We start from the raw sequence: 16,047 nt of genomic DNA on the forward strand, positions 1-16,047 counted from the left end.
TAAGAATTTAATTGTGTTGGTTTTGTTATGATTGCCTTAAATAACAATAGCACATATGCTCTTTAATATAGTAAAAGACAGATAAGTTATATCCTGGCAGGCCCATCATACTGTGAAAATATTGTAAATCACAATGTATCTACTGTATCGAAACTATTGAACATCACAGCCTTACAAATGAGCAGCTTCCCCTGATAACCGCCTGGCTGATTGGAGCTGCAGCTCCCTGCCATTCCCCAGAATCATGGGAGAGTCTGACACTGTGTGTGATTAACCCTGGGAATGATTCAAATTCCATATTCAAAATTTGGTTTCTACTAAATACATGTCACCTTTGCACCATCCTAAAGTTTTAAAAAAAGATAATTATAAGTGAAACCAGTGACCATAAATCACATCACTGTTATTCTAAGAAAGGTAATGAATTAAAATTAGTAAATTAAAAGTGAAATTACAGGTGAGGAGATGGCTCAGTAGATAAGGTTCTTGCTGTGGAAGAATGAGGACCTAACTTTGCATCACCAGAAACTATATGATTAATAAAAGAGTAAGGAGAATGTGCTTATAACCCCAGCACTGGGAGAGAGAGACAGGAAGATCCCAGAGGCTCACCATCTAGTTAAAATGGTGAGCTTCAGGTTAAGAGACAGACCATGTTTAAAAAAATAAGGTGGAGAGACAACTGAGGAAAACATCCTGACATCATCCTGTGGTATCTATACATGCATATAGACATACACACACATCTACCACACACACATGCACATGCAAATTTTTAAATTGTGTAGTGATAATTGACCACTTCTTGGGAGCTGCTTTGGAAAAAGGATCTTTTTCTTTCATCTACTGAGACCGCTTTTATCCACACGTTGCAGAAATAGACAGAATAAACATGTGCTTTTATGCTAGCAAAGGAAGAAGGTAAAGGAGAAATATCTAGGTACTTCAACCTGATATAATATCTCTTTTAAAAGAGTTTTCTTTATAAGTTCTCCTATGAAATCATGCAATTAGGCATGCTGCCTCTCTTCAACTGCTGGCTAGTAGGGCCTCCATTCAAGTCATCTGTAACTGAAGTCTTTTTTAATGACATTCTCAGTATGTGGGAAAGAGAACAAGATATCTCTGCTGTCTCTCTCCTCTCTTTTCTCTCTTTTTTCCCCTTCTTCCTTATTTTCTGGTACTTGGTTTCCATATTATCAATATATAAGAGGAGTTGTGTGTTTATATGCATACATACATAGATAAGTATATACATATACACATATATAAATGTCTGTCTGTAATCTATATGTGTTATATATACACATATTATATATACATATTAATATTTATATACATAGAAAATATGCATATTTAATTAATACATTAATAATTATACATTAATAATTAATACATTAATAATTAATTAATACATATTAATATGTACACATGTTATATAAATGAATACACACATATATACATACACACATATATGTGTATATATATGTGTATATATATATATATATATATATATATATATATATATATATAGTACTAGGGATTGGATGGATAGATCTAGGACCTCATACACACTAGTCAAGTACTCTACCACTGAATCACAATAGCTTCCAATATATATTTAAATGGCATTAACACTTTTTCTTCTTTTAAAGAAATTCAGTAATTCAGAATGTCTTCTTTTTAAGAAAACAAAATATGTTCAGACTTTCACGACAGATACATAGATGACATTTCTTTTTCTTCTACTAAGAATGCTGCCATTTGATGAGGTAGATTCTTCCGTTTTTATAAAGCAAGACCTTCTTTTAGAAGTTCAGATATAGTGGTTCTGTGGTATTCTCCAAAGCCCTGGATATGAAATGTCCCAGAGCTCTGCCAAAGAGGCCAGAACTAACCCAAACATAAGCTTCTTTGTGGCTCAGTGTGTGGTGACCTTAGTAATGCTGGAAATACATTGTGACTCTTCCAAATAATATTCTTATCTTCTCCAATTGTGATTCCATTATATGTTGCTTCACAGAAAACTCGCTTTATTTGATGAATGGAATTCCTTGGCTGTTTATGTTTCAATGGATAACACAGTGGTCATTGAAGATATCAGTGAGTCCCTGGGCTGTTTACCTTCTCATTGATGGGTGTAGTCCCTTTTCCAAATCAGAAGTCTGGAGTTCAACAGATATTATAGCCTGCTCCAAAAGGACAAGAGAACCTAGGAGAGTAGAATGGCCCTGTTCCCTTCTTTTTCAGTCTTCTGAAAAGGAAAACCTGATCAAAGATGTGCCATACCTTTTGCTGCAGGAGCTCTGCTGTGTATAATCTGTTAAGTCTCAAATAGAGGGATCATAGAAGCTGGCTATTGCCCAGGCCTGCTTTCTCTTCCATTAAGGTTAGAAAAGCCCAAAGATATATACAGTTCCTGACTCCAATGTCCTCAAAGACTAATTAAGAAAAGATATTCTTGAAATGAGTCCAGAATGCCTGTTGGGCACTAAGCAAGTGCTCAGTGTCCAATATGAAGAATAGCCTGGAATTCCTGTGGGAAGTGTGGCTAGATGGTCCCTGGTGGCAAAGGAGAGGTGGCAGGGAGGGCAGCATGTGAGGTCCCTGTGCTTTACCTTTGGAAAATGCCCTAGAGCTAGATTCATCCAGATCTTTTGCCTTCTGTTTCTAGAGAAAATGTGCTATGTTCTTCCTATGGGTGCTGACAAAGCAGAAGAGAGCCTTCCTGATTCTGTGACTGGTTGCAGTCAGAGTAAAGGCATGTCTGCCACGTCCCCAGCCTGGAAACCCCTGCTGCTCATTGTGCCCCTTCGCCTGGGCATAAACCAAATCAATCCTGTGTACATTGAAGCATTCAAAGTAAGTCGCTTTTTTTCTTGAAATCATTGCTGCCTGCCCATCACATGCCATGTCAGCACAGAGATCCGTGAGCAGCAGTCCACAAGTGAGTTGAGAATCTTGCATTCTCTTTCCCTTTAGGAGTGTTTTAAGATGCCACAGTCATTAGGGGCTTTAGGAGGAAAACCAAATAACGCCTATTATTTCATAGGATTCTTAGGTAAGAAAGAATGAATTGCAAGTAAGTTGTCATGGGCTAGGGAAGGGTGTGGGGCAAAGGTGTTCATGGGATATAGGAAGTTTTGGTGAGAGGGCATTGCTTTAGCCTAGGGATACTGTGGCCTTTGGTCAATTCCTTCTGTCTCCAACCTGATCTATACAGAGTAATTCTTGCTTTCTTGTACTTGATGGATACCAGGTCCCTTTAATGCATCTACTTCTGCTTCTTGATGGGATCTTTCCTTCTGGTTGGACACAAGGTCACAGCATTGCTCCAGACTTGTCCTCTCTTGCATGTGGGTCCCAGGGCAGTGGGGTTTCAGTACCTTGGCTTTGCTGATCTCCTTCTTACTAAAGTTCAGGCAACAGTTTTGGAGCATTCACTAGTTTCCCAGGTCACCATGAATAATAGCCTGCTGTCTCATTATTTAGAGTCATGAGTGGGTAGGAATTAGAAGATGCAAAGACAGAGTTGTGCCTTTCCCAATAGTGACTAAATCTTAAAATTATGACTCTCTATACTTGGGTATGGTAGTACACACCTTTAATCCCAACATAAAGGAGGCAGAGGCAGAGGCAGAGGCATGAGGCAAGTAGATCTCATAGAGGCTCAAAGTGGTCTATGTAGTGATTCCAGGCTAGCCATGGCTACATAGTGAGATCCTACCTCAAAACCAAAAGAAAAAAATCTAAACAAAACAAAACAAAAGCTAATCTCCCAATATGAGCCCTAGTGATTGGTCCATCATTTTTTTTTTGTGTGTGTGTGTATGGCTGATATCTTGACACCTTACTCACTCTCTGTGACCAGAGACATTTAAGGTTCTTAGCACATGGCATGCTAGCTGGTCCACCTAGACTTCGGTTATTTACACATTCCCATTGGGAACCTATTGAGATATAGACTCAGTAAAGTCTAAGATGAGACTTGAGTTTTACTTTTCGAAGGGTTTTCAGTGCTGCTGCTAGTCCACGCTTTAAGAACCAGGATGTCTGATGAGTGCTGAAGAGTATGCGAAAAGGAGAGATGTAAGCAGAGAGACTTGGCACAGGGCATTCTCTTGTGGAAATGGAGTGGTCAGACAATGGGATTTAAGAAAGTCATGAACTTAGACTGCTTGCTAGGCAAGAAGAGCTAGAGTAGCTGTAAGCAAGTGCCATGGGAGAATATGCAGAGAACAGGTTAGAGAGGGCATTGATTCCCTCCCCAAATCAGTCTTTGGAGACTGGGTAGTTGGGATGAGAATACACATAGCTGACTTTGCACACCAGTCCTTTGCTGGAGAAAGATAACTCAGGCTTGGATTTCTTTCCCTTAATATAAGTGAATACTTGATTCCCTGTTAGGTCATCTCATGACAAACTATTTAGCAAAGAGACATATAATAAGTGTTCAGTGAGAGATGGCTTCCCCCAATACCCCTGTCTTTCCTTAGTTCTTTGTTCCAGTCTTTTTTGCAGGGCTTGCCACAGCTGCCTGTGTCTGTAATGCTTCCATCTATTGGTCCAGCCTTAAAACTACAACTTAATGGAAAATCTGAAGCTCATAGTACCTTTTATTTTTCCAAGTACAAAACCCAGTATTTGGAACTATGCACATTCAGATGTCCTGTTTGTCCAAGGTTTGGAGTCCCTGTCAAACAAAAGTGATACAAAATGATACAGTCATCACTATCACTTAGTATTCTGTGGGTTCCCCACATATAGATCTGACTGACCATGGATCAGAAATGTTTGTGGGGAAAAAGTCTGTACTGAACATGCCCATACTTTCCTCATCATCATTAGTACCCCTGAGAGAGGGAGGAGGGGAAGGACAGAGGGAGGGTGAGGAATGGAGGGGAGAGGATAGAGTGAGAGAGACAGGGAGAGGGAGGGAGGAGAGAAAGAGAGACCGTTATTACTTTCATTTTACAGATGGTGAAATGAAGACTAAGAGGGGTTATTTTGTCAGTGTCGCTCAGCTAACAAGCAGTGAAGCAAACAGGGGGAGAAGGCCATGATTTGATCCCAAGGTGGTCACCCCTGCACTCTCCAACCCTAATTTTTTTTCTAAGGCCCTTCTGCCAAGTGGGCAGCTGGAGAAGACCTAGATGTGGGAGGCTCTGGCCATGTTGATATTCTGCCTGTTGGATTTCACTTGCTTATGGAGAAGGAACTGTTTGTTCTTTGCTCTGGGATACAGGTTGCCACGTGGAGAGCTCCAGCATTAGCCTTGGTTTGTGCAGGTGGTTGGCAAGCCTGTCTCTTCTCTACCTCAGCAGACACCCTTAGTTAGTCTCAACATCAATTTTTGAACATCATATGTCTTCTGCTGTATCTCTTATAGATACTCTCAGGAAAGAGGCAGCCTGCAAAGCTGTGCCTTCTCTACTTATGGGAAAAGGTCATAGTTGTTCTCTGACAAGCTGTTATTATTTCCAGCACGTTAACTTAAAGCACTGGTGGATGGCTGGGTTCTGCCCCTCTTGGGGTTTTTATGTTTATGTCTCTAACTCCCTGTCCACGCTAAGTACCTTATTGTAATGTCTTAGGAATGCTTCATGCTGAACATCTTGGGTTGTTGCTCTTCAGTGTGATCTGAGGCTTTTTGCAACTTTTCCCACTCACCTTAGTCTAGTGACACATTTTTACTTTGGATTTCTTGTGGCAAATCAGATGGAGATGCTGATTTCCATACTTCTTAGATACATATTTGTGAGTAAATATATTTGACTCAAGTGATATAATTAAAATAGCTTTATATTGGGTATTATATTGCATACATTTCATAGAGGTGAACATTTCTGCTTCTTATGTACCATGTAAGATTCTAGAACAGGCCTCATGACACCAGTGGAAAACAAAAGTGTTTGAAAGGAGAATGAGTTAAGCAGTTTGTCTTTGTCTATGAGACAGAAGAGTTAAATTTTTCACTGGGCATCATTAACATATTTTTTGCCAGTAGACTCATATAGATGTGCTCTCCTGCATGGGATTCCAAAGACTTAGGGGGACATTTTCTTGCTGCAAGTAACTAATCAGGTGTGTCACCTGACACAGTTGGACATGGAGACCCAAATGGCCTTGGCCTGCACAGCGAGGTCAGGTGCTTCCTGGGGCATTTATGTCTACTTAGCAACCAATGTAAGAACTGTCTATCCTCAGGGTAGACATTTTATCATTCCAATCTCCTCCAGGGTGTTGTTGAGGTTGAGCTTTTGCAGTTTAATGAAGCATGACTATTCTCTTACATGTAAAACTCAGTCATCTTGGATTTCTTAGATTTAGGTTTTGGCTCAGTGGTAGAATGTTTGCACAGTGTAAAGAAAGCCTTGAGTTTGATTCCCAGCAAAACATACACACACACACACACACACACACACACACACACACACACACACTCACACACAGGCCAGTCATTTCAAGTAGGTCTTTCCAGTGAGTTAATCTATGCAGATGTTTAATAGAGGCTGTCTTTGCTGATGGGAACTGACAGGCTTGTTCACCATGAGTAACCCACTAGCTAGTTACTAATTACGAGCAGCTCACGGGGATCTGATCCACAGAGGTTAGCATACCTGTTGTGTGTGGACAGAATTAATTTCCTATGGAGGCCAAGGTTTTTTTTTGTTTGTTTGTTTGTTTTTGTTTTTTTCATTTTGAGAGGTGCTCTCTGAATATGGATCTGAGAACCAGTGGTATATCTCAAAATGCTTTCCAATGCTGAAAGGTGTAGATCGTCCCCCCCCCCCCCCCCAGTGGCATTGGAGCTCACAGCTTTGGGGATTCTCCTATCACATCTTTGCAACTGCTGCTCACAGAGTCTGCCATGTCATCCTGTGTTCTCTCATTCCCATCTTTCCCAAACCTATCTCTTTTCATTTTGGGACCTGGACATAAAGATAATGTGTTAGGTAAAGCCTTCTCTTTGAATGATTAGATTTTGGCACATGAGGCTTTTCTTAAGCATGCTTACCCCTAGCTTTGGGCTTCCTGTCATTCCATTTTCATTCTTACAAGGGAAGGGGTTAGGAGAACTGGGGGTGGGATGGGGGAAAGCTCATCTTTAGGATAGCAGTGGGGCCAGTAGCCAGTACTTCTTCAAAGATTAAACATGCCTTCATATAAAATAGGTGATGAGCTGATTTTCTTGGACCCTCACACAACCCAAACCTTTGTTGACACTGAAGAGAATGGAACAGTAGACGACCAGACTTTCCATTGTCTCCAGTCTCCACAGTGGATGAGTATCCTGAACTTGGATCCTTCTGTGGCCTTGGTGGGTATTTAAAGGAGCTCTGATGGTAACCCCTTAAAATAGGTTCCTTGGCAATTGCCCAAGTTATTAGGTAGCATACCAAGAACGCATTAACTTAGCACCTCTAAATGAGGCACTATGATATGGTGGGTAAAGAGTGGACCCTTGGAATCAAACTGCTCAAGTTAGAACCCAAGCTCTGCTATTGAGCTATGAAGGAAAAGTCACTTAACCCTTCTGAGCCTCAGTCTTCACATGTCTGGAAGAAGGACACAGTAGTTTCCTCTTGTGTGGCTATGTGAGGTGGAACACACCTCACGTAGGTGCTCAGCACAGGACCAGGCACACTGCAAATACCCTACAAATGTAAGTAGTACATTAGTCTTTTTCTTCCTATTTCTTATTACCTTCAAATATTTTCCATATAAATATAAGGTGGGAAATGATTAGGAAGGGATAAGGGAGTAAGATGCCCAAATCCAGGAAGTCTAAGGTTTGCTCTGGAAAGTGTGATTGCAAACAACATACATTGAAAGGACCCTTGGCTATGAAGTAGCCCATATTTCTTAGACTCTTCTATATCCCCATTTCCTTTTTCATCCATCAGAGCACCAGTAGCCAAAGACTGAGAATTTCCAGTTTGTTTGAGACCACTCCTCCTACTGAGGGATGACTGTCAGGGCAGAAGGACACTGCTGCTTCTCACAACTCTAACAGATAAATTTTTTTGAAGAGTCAAAGCTACCTTTTAAAGCAGTGCTTCTAGCTAACGTACTATTTGGCTCTTGTTTCCTGCTGTAATTGAAGTATACACACACTCACACACGTGTATATATATACATACATATGCATGTGTAAATATGCATGCATGTATGTGTATATCTGTGTATATAAGTGTGTGTAAATATGTTGAAATCAACCCCATGCTTTTGAGACTGATCTCCAAGTAAAAATATTTAACAATATGGAGGGGAAAGGGAGAAGGGAAGATAGAAATGAGAGACTAGGAGGAAGAGGGAAGAAGGCAGAGGGAGAATGAGGGATGGAGGAAGGAGCAAGGAGGAGGAAAGGAGAAAGAGAATGAAGGAGGGAGGAAAGAGGGAAGAAGAGAAAGAATTACAATATGTATGCATATGTAAGAAAGTGATTTAGGGGAGAGAGACACCCAGCCAGTCTAATTTCCTATACTGCAAGGAAGATGCAAGGCGGCGAGATAGTGAGTCACCTCCTAACTCTGGGACAATAGCTCTATCTTGAAAAAGGAAATTCTAAATAGTATTCTTCCTCCCCACCCAAGGGATTTTTCTGCAAAGAAGAGAAAGACTTTGATAACTGGTGTAGCCTTGTTCAGAAGGTAAGTATATATGGACTTTTTTTTTTTTAAAGTATAAACATCAAAGCTACTAAACGTGAGTCTTTTTTAAAGACAATTTTACATAACAACATGAAAACAATCCAGTTGCAAGAGGAGGAAACTAAGGTAACAAAGAACATGTCAGATGTGGAGAACTTGGCATAAGTTTTGGGGACAGTAAAGACAGACTTTCAGGCCTGTGGGTATGTCTGCTTAATGGAACACTCAGTGCTGAAAGCTAATGCTGCACCTTGCTAAGGCCACAAAGCACCTGAAATGCTCAGCTAATAGGCTCTTTTAACCTCAAACTGCCCACTTCAAATTGTGCAGCCTGGATTTTTTCCTTACTATGTCTATAACACTGAGTAAAGGGACTAAAATAAAGTGCCTTTTAGGTGTTCACTGGTTCATTTACAACTCAGTATATTCCATTATGGCTTAGAGAACTTTTCCTCCTACTAATTGAGTTATTTATATAAAATATGGGCATGTGACCACTAAAGGAATCAGCATTTGCAGAAGTCTATGACAAGTGATTTCCCCCCCCCTTTTTTGGTATATTATGTAAAAGAGAGTTATTACATTGGTTCACCAATCTCTGTATCCATTTCCCTCATTATCAGTCTTTAACGCATACAAAATAGATGTTGCATATTGATATGAGTTCACTGAAAAAATTAAAGGAGATCATAGGAAATATTTTATCTATCTATCTATCTATCTATCTATCTATCTATCTATCTATCTATCTATCTATCCTCTTTACAGCCCGATCCCACCCCTCCCTCCTCTCCTCCCACTCCCACCCTCATGTCTGCCTCCCCAAATCCCCTTCTTTCTACCAGAGAAGGGGAGGCCCCCAAGGGGCATCAACTCATCCTGGCACCTCAAATCACATCAAGGCTAAATGCTTCCTCTTCAACTAGGGCCTGACAAAGTAGCCCAGATAGGGGAAAGGGATACAGTGGCAGGCAACAGAGTCAGAGATAACCCCTACTTCCATTGTTAGGGGAAATAAGGAGTATTTTTAAAGCGTCTGTGGGGTACCAGAGACATGAAGTTCTATCTGTAAAACCAAAGGATGACAGGAGCCCAGGATTGTTGTAACCAAATAGAGGAAAGATTTTTCTTCATAATGAACAAATGATTAACACTGCTGTTTTTAACTGAATCTGTAACCACAGATAATAGTTTACTAAAACAAAATATAGAGTTGAAAGTTTTTACTTATTTGAGGGAAATTATTGCTATGTGGCCCAGACTACCCTGGGACTCAGTATAGAGGATGGCCTCAAGCTTGTGATACTTCTTCCTCAACCTTTAGTGTACTAAGATTATAGATATGAGCCACTCTGCCCAGTTCAAGAGAAATACCATTATTGTTATCACCAGAGTTGTGAGGATTGAATGCATGGCCTTAGTCGTCCATGGAAAGTGCTTTGTTACTGGGCTACATCCTCAGGCAAAGAGAATTATTGTTCCATTTTTTTTTGTTTGTTTGTTTTGAGACAGGATTTCTCTGTGTAGCCTTGGCTGTCCTAGACTTGCTTTGTAGACCAAGCTGCTCTCAAACTTATAGAGATCTGTTTGCCTCTGCTTCCCTGAGTGCTTAGATTACAGGCATGCTGCACCACGCTGGCTACTGTTCCTTTTTAATGGGGAAAACAACACCCTGTCTTATTGCTGTACCTATGTAAATATTATTCACAAATAAGTCATATAATTTGTTACATTTATATTTTTCTTCTTTTTCCAGTTTCTTCGCACACACATATACACATGTATATGTGTATAATCTTATTGTTTGCCATTGTCCTCTCTTATCCCCCTCCTGTCAAACCCTTTCTTCTCAACAAGTCCCTCTTCCATCTTCATGTCTTTTTTGTTTGTTTGTTTGTTTGTTTGTTTGTTTGTTGTCTGTAGTCCACTATATTTTAATTGGGGGTGTCTGAATTACTTTAACAATGACAAGTTACCAGTGGTTACCACTGAAGAATATGACCTCCCAGACACATACAACCAAGAACATTTTTTTAAAGATTCATGTTTATCACCTTTACTTTTATGTGTGTGTGGGAGTGTGCCCTGTATATACAGATACCTATGGAGGCCAGAAGAGGGCATTGAATCCTCTGGAAACTTAGATACAGATTGTAACCTGCACATTGTGGGTCCTGGGTACTAAATTTAGTTCTTCTAGAAGAGCAGAAAGTGCTCCTAACCACTGATCTCCAAGACAGTTATTTTTAAAGGAGATGCTTCCATTTCGCAACGTAGCAAAGCTTTATAGATGTTTAAAGCCACAATTACAATTTAATGCATAACATATTTAATTGAGGATATGTTTTTTGTTTTTTTTTAATGTGGGCTAGAGCTGATGGCATGCAATGTGTACCAGAATTCTCTTGGGGCATATTTAATTTAATTTCATGACATTCCTTAAACATATTTTGCCTACACTGAGCTGAACCTGTATACCTGGTGAACTCTGTGAACCCCATGACTGGCTCAGTCTACACTGGGTTCCGTAACTATCTGCTCCAGTGTCCTTCTTGCCTTGTCAACAGGAGCCGGAACTGAAGTCAGCTGATATCTTCAGATGATTCAAATAGAGGATGAATGTATTTGCTAGGTACTTTTTTCATGCCTGTCAACTACAAGGTTATGCTCAGGGTGTAGGTTCATGAGTTGGCAACTACATAGAAGTGTAGTGACTCCATGGTATTTACAGTGGCTTCTTTGTCTGCCCAGGAAATTCTAAAGGAGAATTTGAGGATGTTTGAATTAGTTCAGAAACACCCATCACACTGGCCTCCCTTTGTGCCACCAGCCAAGCCAGAAGTGACAACCACAGGGGCAGGTAAACTGTTTTTGTAAGCTCTTGGCCGGCAGACTGACATGTTGCAGATGCCTGCTGAGATCAAAATAATTGTAGCTCATTTATGAAAAGTAAAATTTCTACTCATCTAGTCTGATCAAAGAATGATGCTTCAGATTATTTTGATCTTTGGAAAAGCTGATACTTGCTGGTTTTAAAATGATAACAAAAAGAACATTAACTCAGTGTAAAAATTTATCTTTGGAAAATAAAGATACCTAGAATTTGTTTTAGAATGACAAACCAGAGGCATGGGAATCTCAAAGAGTACCTTGATGTTTGTGTTGGTAGTTGTGTACCTGCAATCACTCAAAACAATGAGGATGAAGAAACCTAAGTTCCAGGCCAGTTTGAGATCTATCCCAAGACCTCATCTCAACAAATAAACTGGCCAAAAGACAAAGAGGGTAACATAGATCACTGTGATCAGGCCTATATAAACAGTCCTGGTTGTTTTTAAGTCTTACATAAAATTGTTAACACTTTTAGTACTAATTGTAGATTTCCTCTAGACAAACCTCGCTTTTAGTGAATTGATTCAAGCATGCAGAGTTGCAGTTACTGGGTAGTATCTTGATTGAGAACATCAGTGCTTTTCTACTTTCTCATTTCAATGTTCCAACAGAATTCATAGACTCTACTGAACAACTGGAGGACTTTGACCTGGAGGAAGATTTTGAAATTCTGAGTGTGTAGGATAGTGAGAACTTCTGCCTTCCATCTGGCACCACAAAAACATGAACTTGTTACATTAAACTTTTTTGGTCAGCAAGTGCCTGATATGCCAACAGCATCAAAACTCAATAGCAATTATGACTGAGCCAATTATGATTTTTCAGAAATGAAACAAAATAGGAAATCAATGACACCAACCTGTCTCTGAAAAGAAAGAGAAAAAAATCATGGAATCTAGGAAGAAAAAGATTTGGAATCCATTGCTTCCCAGTTTGTCTTGCATGGTGACAGCAAGTCTTCAGCAGCTCAAATGAGGGCATTTGGAATACAGATCACAACTCCCATCTTGATGCAAGTACCAGCAAGATGAGAAATGGTTATAGTGTTCTTCTTCACTCTTTTACATGTGACCTCTTTGGGGCTAAATACTAAGAAGAACTCTGTTCCCTTGCTCAAATAATAAAATAAATGAATCAGGGAGAAATACTCTTGTTAAATTATTTGAATATGTAGTTTACCTAATTATAATTTTTATCAAAAAATCTGTCAAACAAATAATGTCAAAGTGCACCTCTTGCCTTCCTGTTTGAAGAAACATATTCAATAGGTTACAGTCTCCATCCTTAGTGATCCTTTCACTAGATGTCACCACATCCTTAAATCAAACCATGATCACTTGAAGCAGAGGTCAGCAAACTTTTTCTGTAAAGGAGTAGGTAGATAGTATTTTAGGCTTTGTAGGCCAGGTGGCCTTTGTTGTAACTATTCTGTGCTATAAAAGCAGCCCTGGACAATATGTATGTAAGTGAGCATGGCTATAATGTAATACAACTTGATTTATGAAAGCAAGTGGAGGGCTGGATATGGTCTTACCAATTGCTCACTTACGGCATTGATATTTTTGTTTGTTTGAAGGATTAAATAAATTGTTTGAATGATACTGTTTTGGTTGATAACTATATTTAGAAAGAACTAATCATGTGGTGAATTTAATCTGTCCACTAAATATAATACATTTTAGGACTAATACCTTTTTTAAGTTTTGAAGCATATGCTTATCAGAATACCTGTGCTGAATATGTGTAGAGGAGGATGCTCAACTCTCCACACTGTCTATGCGTCTTCCTTTTGCCAACCCCTTACTTTGTGTTTCACACAGGTCTGCATTTCATCTTCAATTAGCTCTGACAATCTCACTTGTCTCCTTAGGTTCTACCTTTTCCTTTTCCTTTTCCTTTTCCTTTTCCTTTTTCTTCCTTTCTTTTCCTTTCCTTTTCTTTTTTTGCCAGTATGTAATATATTCCATAGGTTCAAAATTCAAAAGATGCAAAATGCTATTTAGCAAAACATCATTTTCTCTCACAGGTCAGTTTCCTTCTCTTGAAAACATCTAGGTTATGTTTGTTTATCCTTCCACAGAATTGCCTTTTACATATGTAAACACATGCACATATTTAAGTTATGTGTACATGAAAGATATGTCCACGTGTAGTTTAGATTTATTTTTTAAATATTTGTGTATATATGTATACACACACTTGCATATATTCACACATGCACAGGTAGAGGCTTGAAAAGGGCATCAGGTATCCTCTTTATCATTCTCTATATAATCTTTTGTGAGAGGATCTGTCCATGATCTGTCTTGGTTAGGGTGGAAGACAGTAACACCCAGCCATCATCCTATCTCCATGTCCCTTGAAGCTAGAGTTAAGGCATACACAGAAATAGTGTTTTTTTTATTTGGGTGTTGGACCCCAAATCCAGTCCTCATGATTTTGCAGCAAGCACGCTTAACAGCCAAGCCATCTCTCCAGCCACAAGATTTCGTTGCATTGGTTTTAATATTTCCCTACCTTTAACTTATCAGAAAATGATCCTGAGGCCATTGAAGAATGAAAACCCCTTTCTTGAACTCTAGTGTGTGAAAGAGATGAAAGCAGTTGTGTGCTCACTGCAAAGCATGCTGTAGGTTTGTTGACTCTTTCTGCCCTTTGACTTAATTGTGTTTAAATCTCCCTGTCTCAATGTTTTGTTATAAAGTTTAGTGAGAACAGATATTAGAAAAGTTTTTCAAAGAGTCTCAAAAAGTCAAATGTTCACATTTCATTCCTTTTATTTGCTATGTACAAAGCTAACACCATTTGTTACTTATCTAGGAAGTGATGACAATAGCTTGGATTATATTGGTTATGCTTTGCCTGTTTTGACACAGTTTACGTAGTACTTAAGAAAGTGAAATCACCTGGAAGGTGGTGCTTCATGTCAATGTAACTGAGTGTGTTTGACTGGTAATTGAAAGGAATTCCTTTAAATGGAAGGCCAACTCAGACTGTGCCTAGGGTCTGCTAACAATGGTGTGTGCTAGATTTTTCAAAAAGAATGTTCAAATAGTTTTAGAGGCTACCCATGAAAGAGTAGTTGGATGGTCATTTTATCAGAAACTCTCTAATAGCCTTAGAATGCAAGGACTCAGCATGCTGCAGCTTCAATTTGCCACCCTGCACACATCTGGGTTGCATTTGTAGTAACTAGGGATTTCTGAGGAATGGGGACCTGAGATTTACCTTTTTGTTCCTGGAGTTAAAAGTAAAACTAAAACATCTATATCTATTCACCTTTCTGCCCTAGGCCAAGAAAGAGAAGTGATTCTCATTTCCTTTTGTGAGCTCAGTCACATTTATTGCATTTTTTGTTCTACTTTGGACCAGGCCAATGTTGACTGTCTCTCTGGCTGTGGAGAGAGCCAACCAGGAGGCAGTTATTTGTGTAGGACCAAACATTGGCCTTTCAGCCTTTCCTAGTTAAGACGGGGGCATGAATTTAAACTCTGGAAGGAATCACAGCTCAGTTCTGGCTATAGGGTGGCTCCTCATTCCAATACTACTTACTTCCTGTCTCGATACAATAGGCTGCTTTCAGCAGGGAAGGCTAGCCCTAGGCAGACTTGAGCTGTCTCTGATGTTCAGAGACAGAGACACACTTTTAGGGTAGAAATCTTGAGTTCTAGTTTGAGTCAAATAATGTGCGGTGATCTCTTGTCATAAACAAATAACTTAGCTGTTATACTGAGCTTCCTAGTCAAGGCAGTGAGGAGAGCTTTAGCAGTCTTAGAAAATGGCAGTTTAGTATACCTTTCTGAGGTAGCCATAAATGGTGGCATACATATCTAAATGGAACACTAGCACCAGATTGATGGAACTAGGAAAACAAACCCTAGCACAGTGTTCTCTCTGTTAGGCCTGAGGGTTGGGATAACTAATGTGCAGTAGTCCAGTCCAGATGAGACTCCAACATAAAACTTGACAGGCAAATTCGGTGAGGCCTTCCTTTTGCAGACTGCCCACACTTGTGAGGTAAGTGTTGTGAGGTTGGTAGGGAGGTCAGCGGCTGCATGATGGGTTTTTCAGTGGAGCTGCCTAGTTTTCAGTGTCTCAGACATTGGCTCTTTCTGAAATTGCCGTCACTCCTCCACCGTTGTCAGCCAAAAACTGTACTTGTTGGCAAAGTAGTGGCTTGTACCACAGGCACTGCCACACTCCACAAAAGGCGTAGCTTGAAAGTCCTCAAGGCAGGAACCAGGGGAAACTAGGGACTGGCTTCCACCCTTGGCCCCAGCAGAGGTGTACTGAACCAGAAGGGAGGGGGCTGTGTGAGTTGTGAGAGAATTCAACGTGGAGGTGGACCACATCCTGTTCCTGCATATGTTCCCCATTCCAGAACTCTGGACCCAGGGATCACTCAGCTTCTAGCCAGCATGTTGAACCTGGGCTTTGGAGGCAAGCACTGGCCATCCTCCCTGAAATAGCTGTGGGATGCTGCACCCTTACCCCGGCTCCT

At 40.0% G+C, this 16,047-nt stretch overlaps 1 protein-coding gene across 1 annotated transcript in view; it reads left to right on the top strand.

The window, feature by feature from the left end:
- Positions 1 to 13,141, top strand: part of Atg4a (autophagy related 4A cysteine peptidase) — a 55,345-nt gene extending 42,204 nt beyond the window's left edge. Inside the window, exons 7-13 of the mRNA XM_055618372.1 lie at positions 2,024 to 2,103; positions 2,675 to 2,862; positions 2,983 to 3,061; positions 7,176 to 7,321; positions 8,598 to 8,654; positions 11,406 to 11,514; positions 12,158 to 13,141. Of these exons, the coding sequence (XP_055474347.1) occupies positions 2,024 to 2,103; positions 2,675 to 2,862; positions 2,983 to 3,061; positions 7,176 to 7,321; positions 8,598 to 8,654; positions 11,406 to 11,514; positions 12,158 to 12,228 (730 nt within the window). The 3' untranslated portion in view covers positions 12,229 to 13,141. The remainder of the gene's footprint in view (positions 1 to 2,023; positions 2,104 to 2,674; positions 2,863 to 2,982; positions 3,062 to 7,175; positions 7,322 to 8,597; positions 8,655 to 11,405; positions 11,515 to 12,157) is intronic.
- The last annotated feature ends 2,906 nt before the right edge of the window (positions 13,142 to 16,047 follow it).

The sequence above is a fragment of the Psammomys obesus genome, unplaced genomic scaffold (assembly GCF_907164565.1).
Source record: "Psammomys obesus unplaced genomic scaffold, mPsaObe1.curated_primary_1811, whole genome shotgun sequence".
Classification (NCBI taxonomy): domain Eukaryota; kingdom Metazoa; phylum Chordata; class Mammalia; order Rodentia; family Muridae; genus Psammomys; species Psammomys obesus.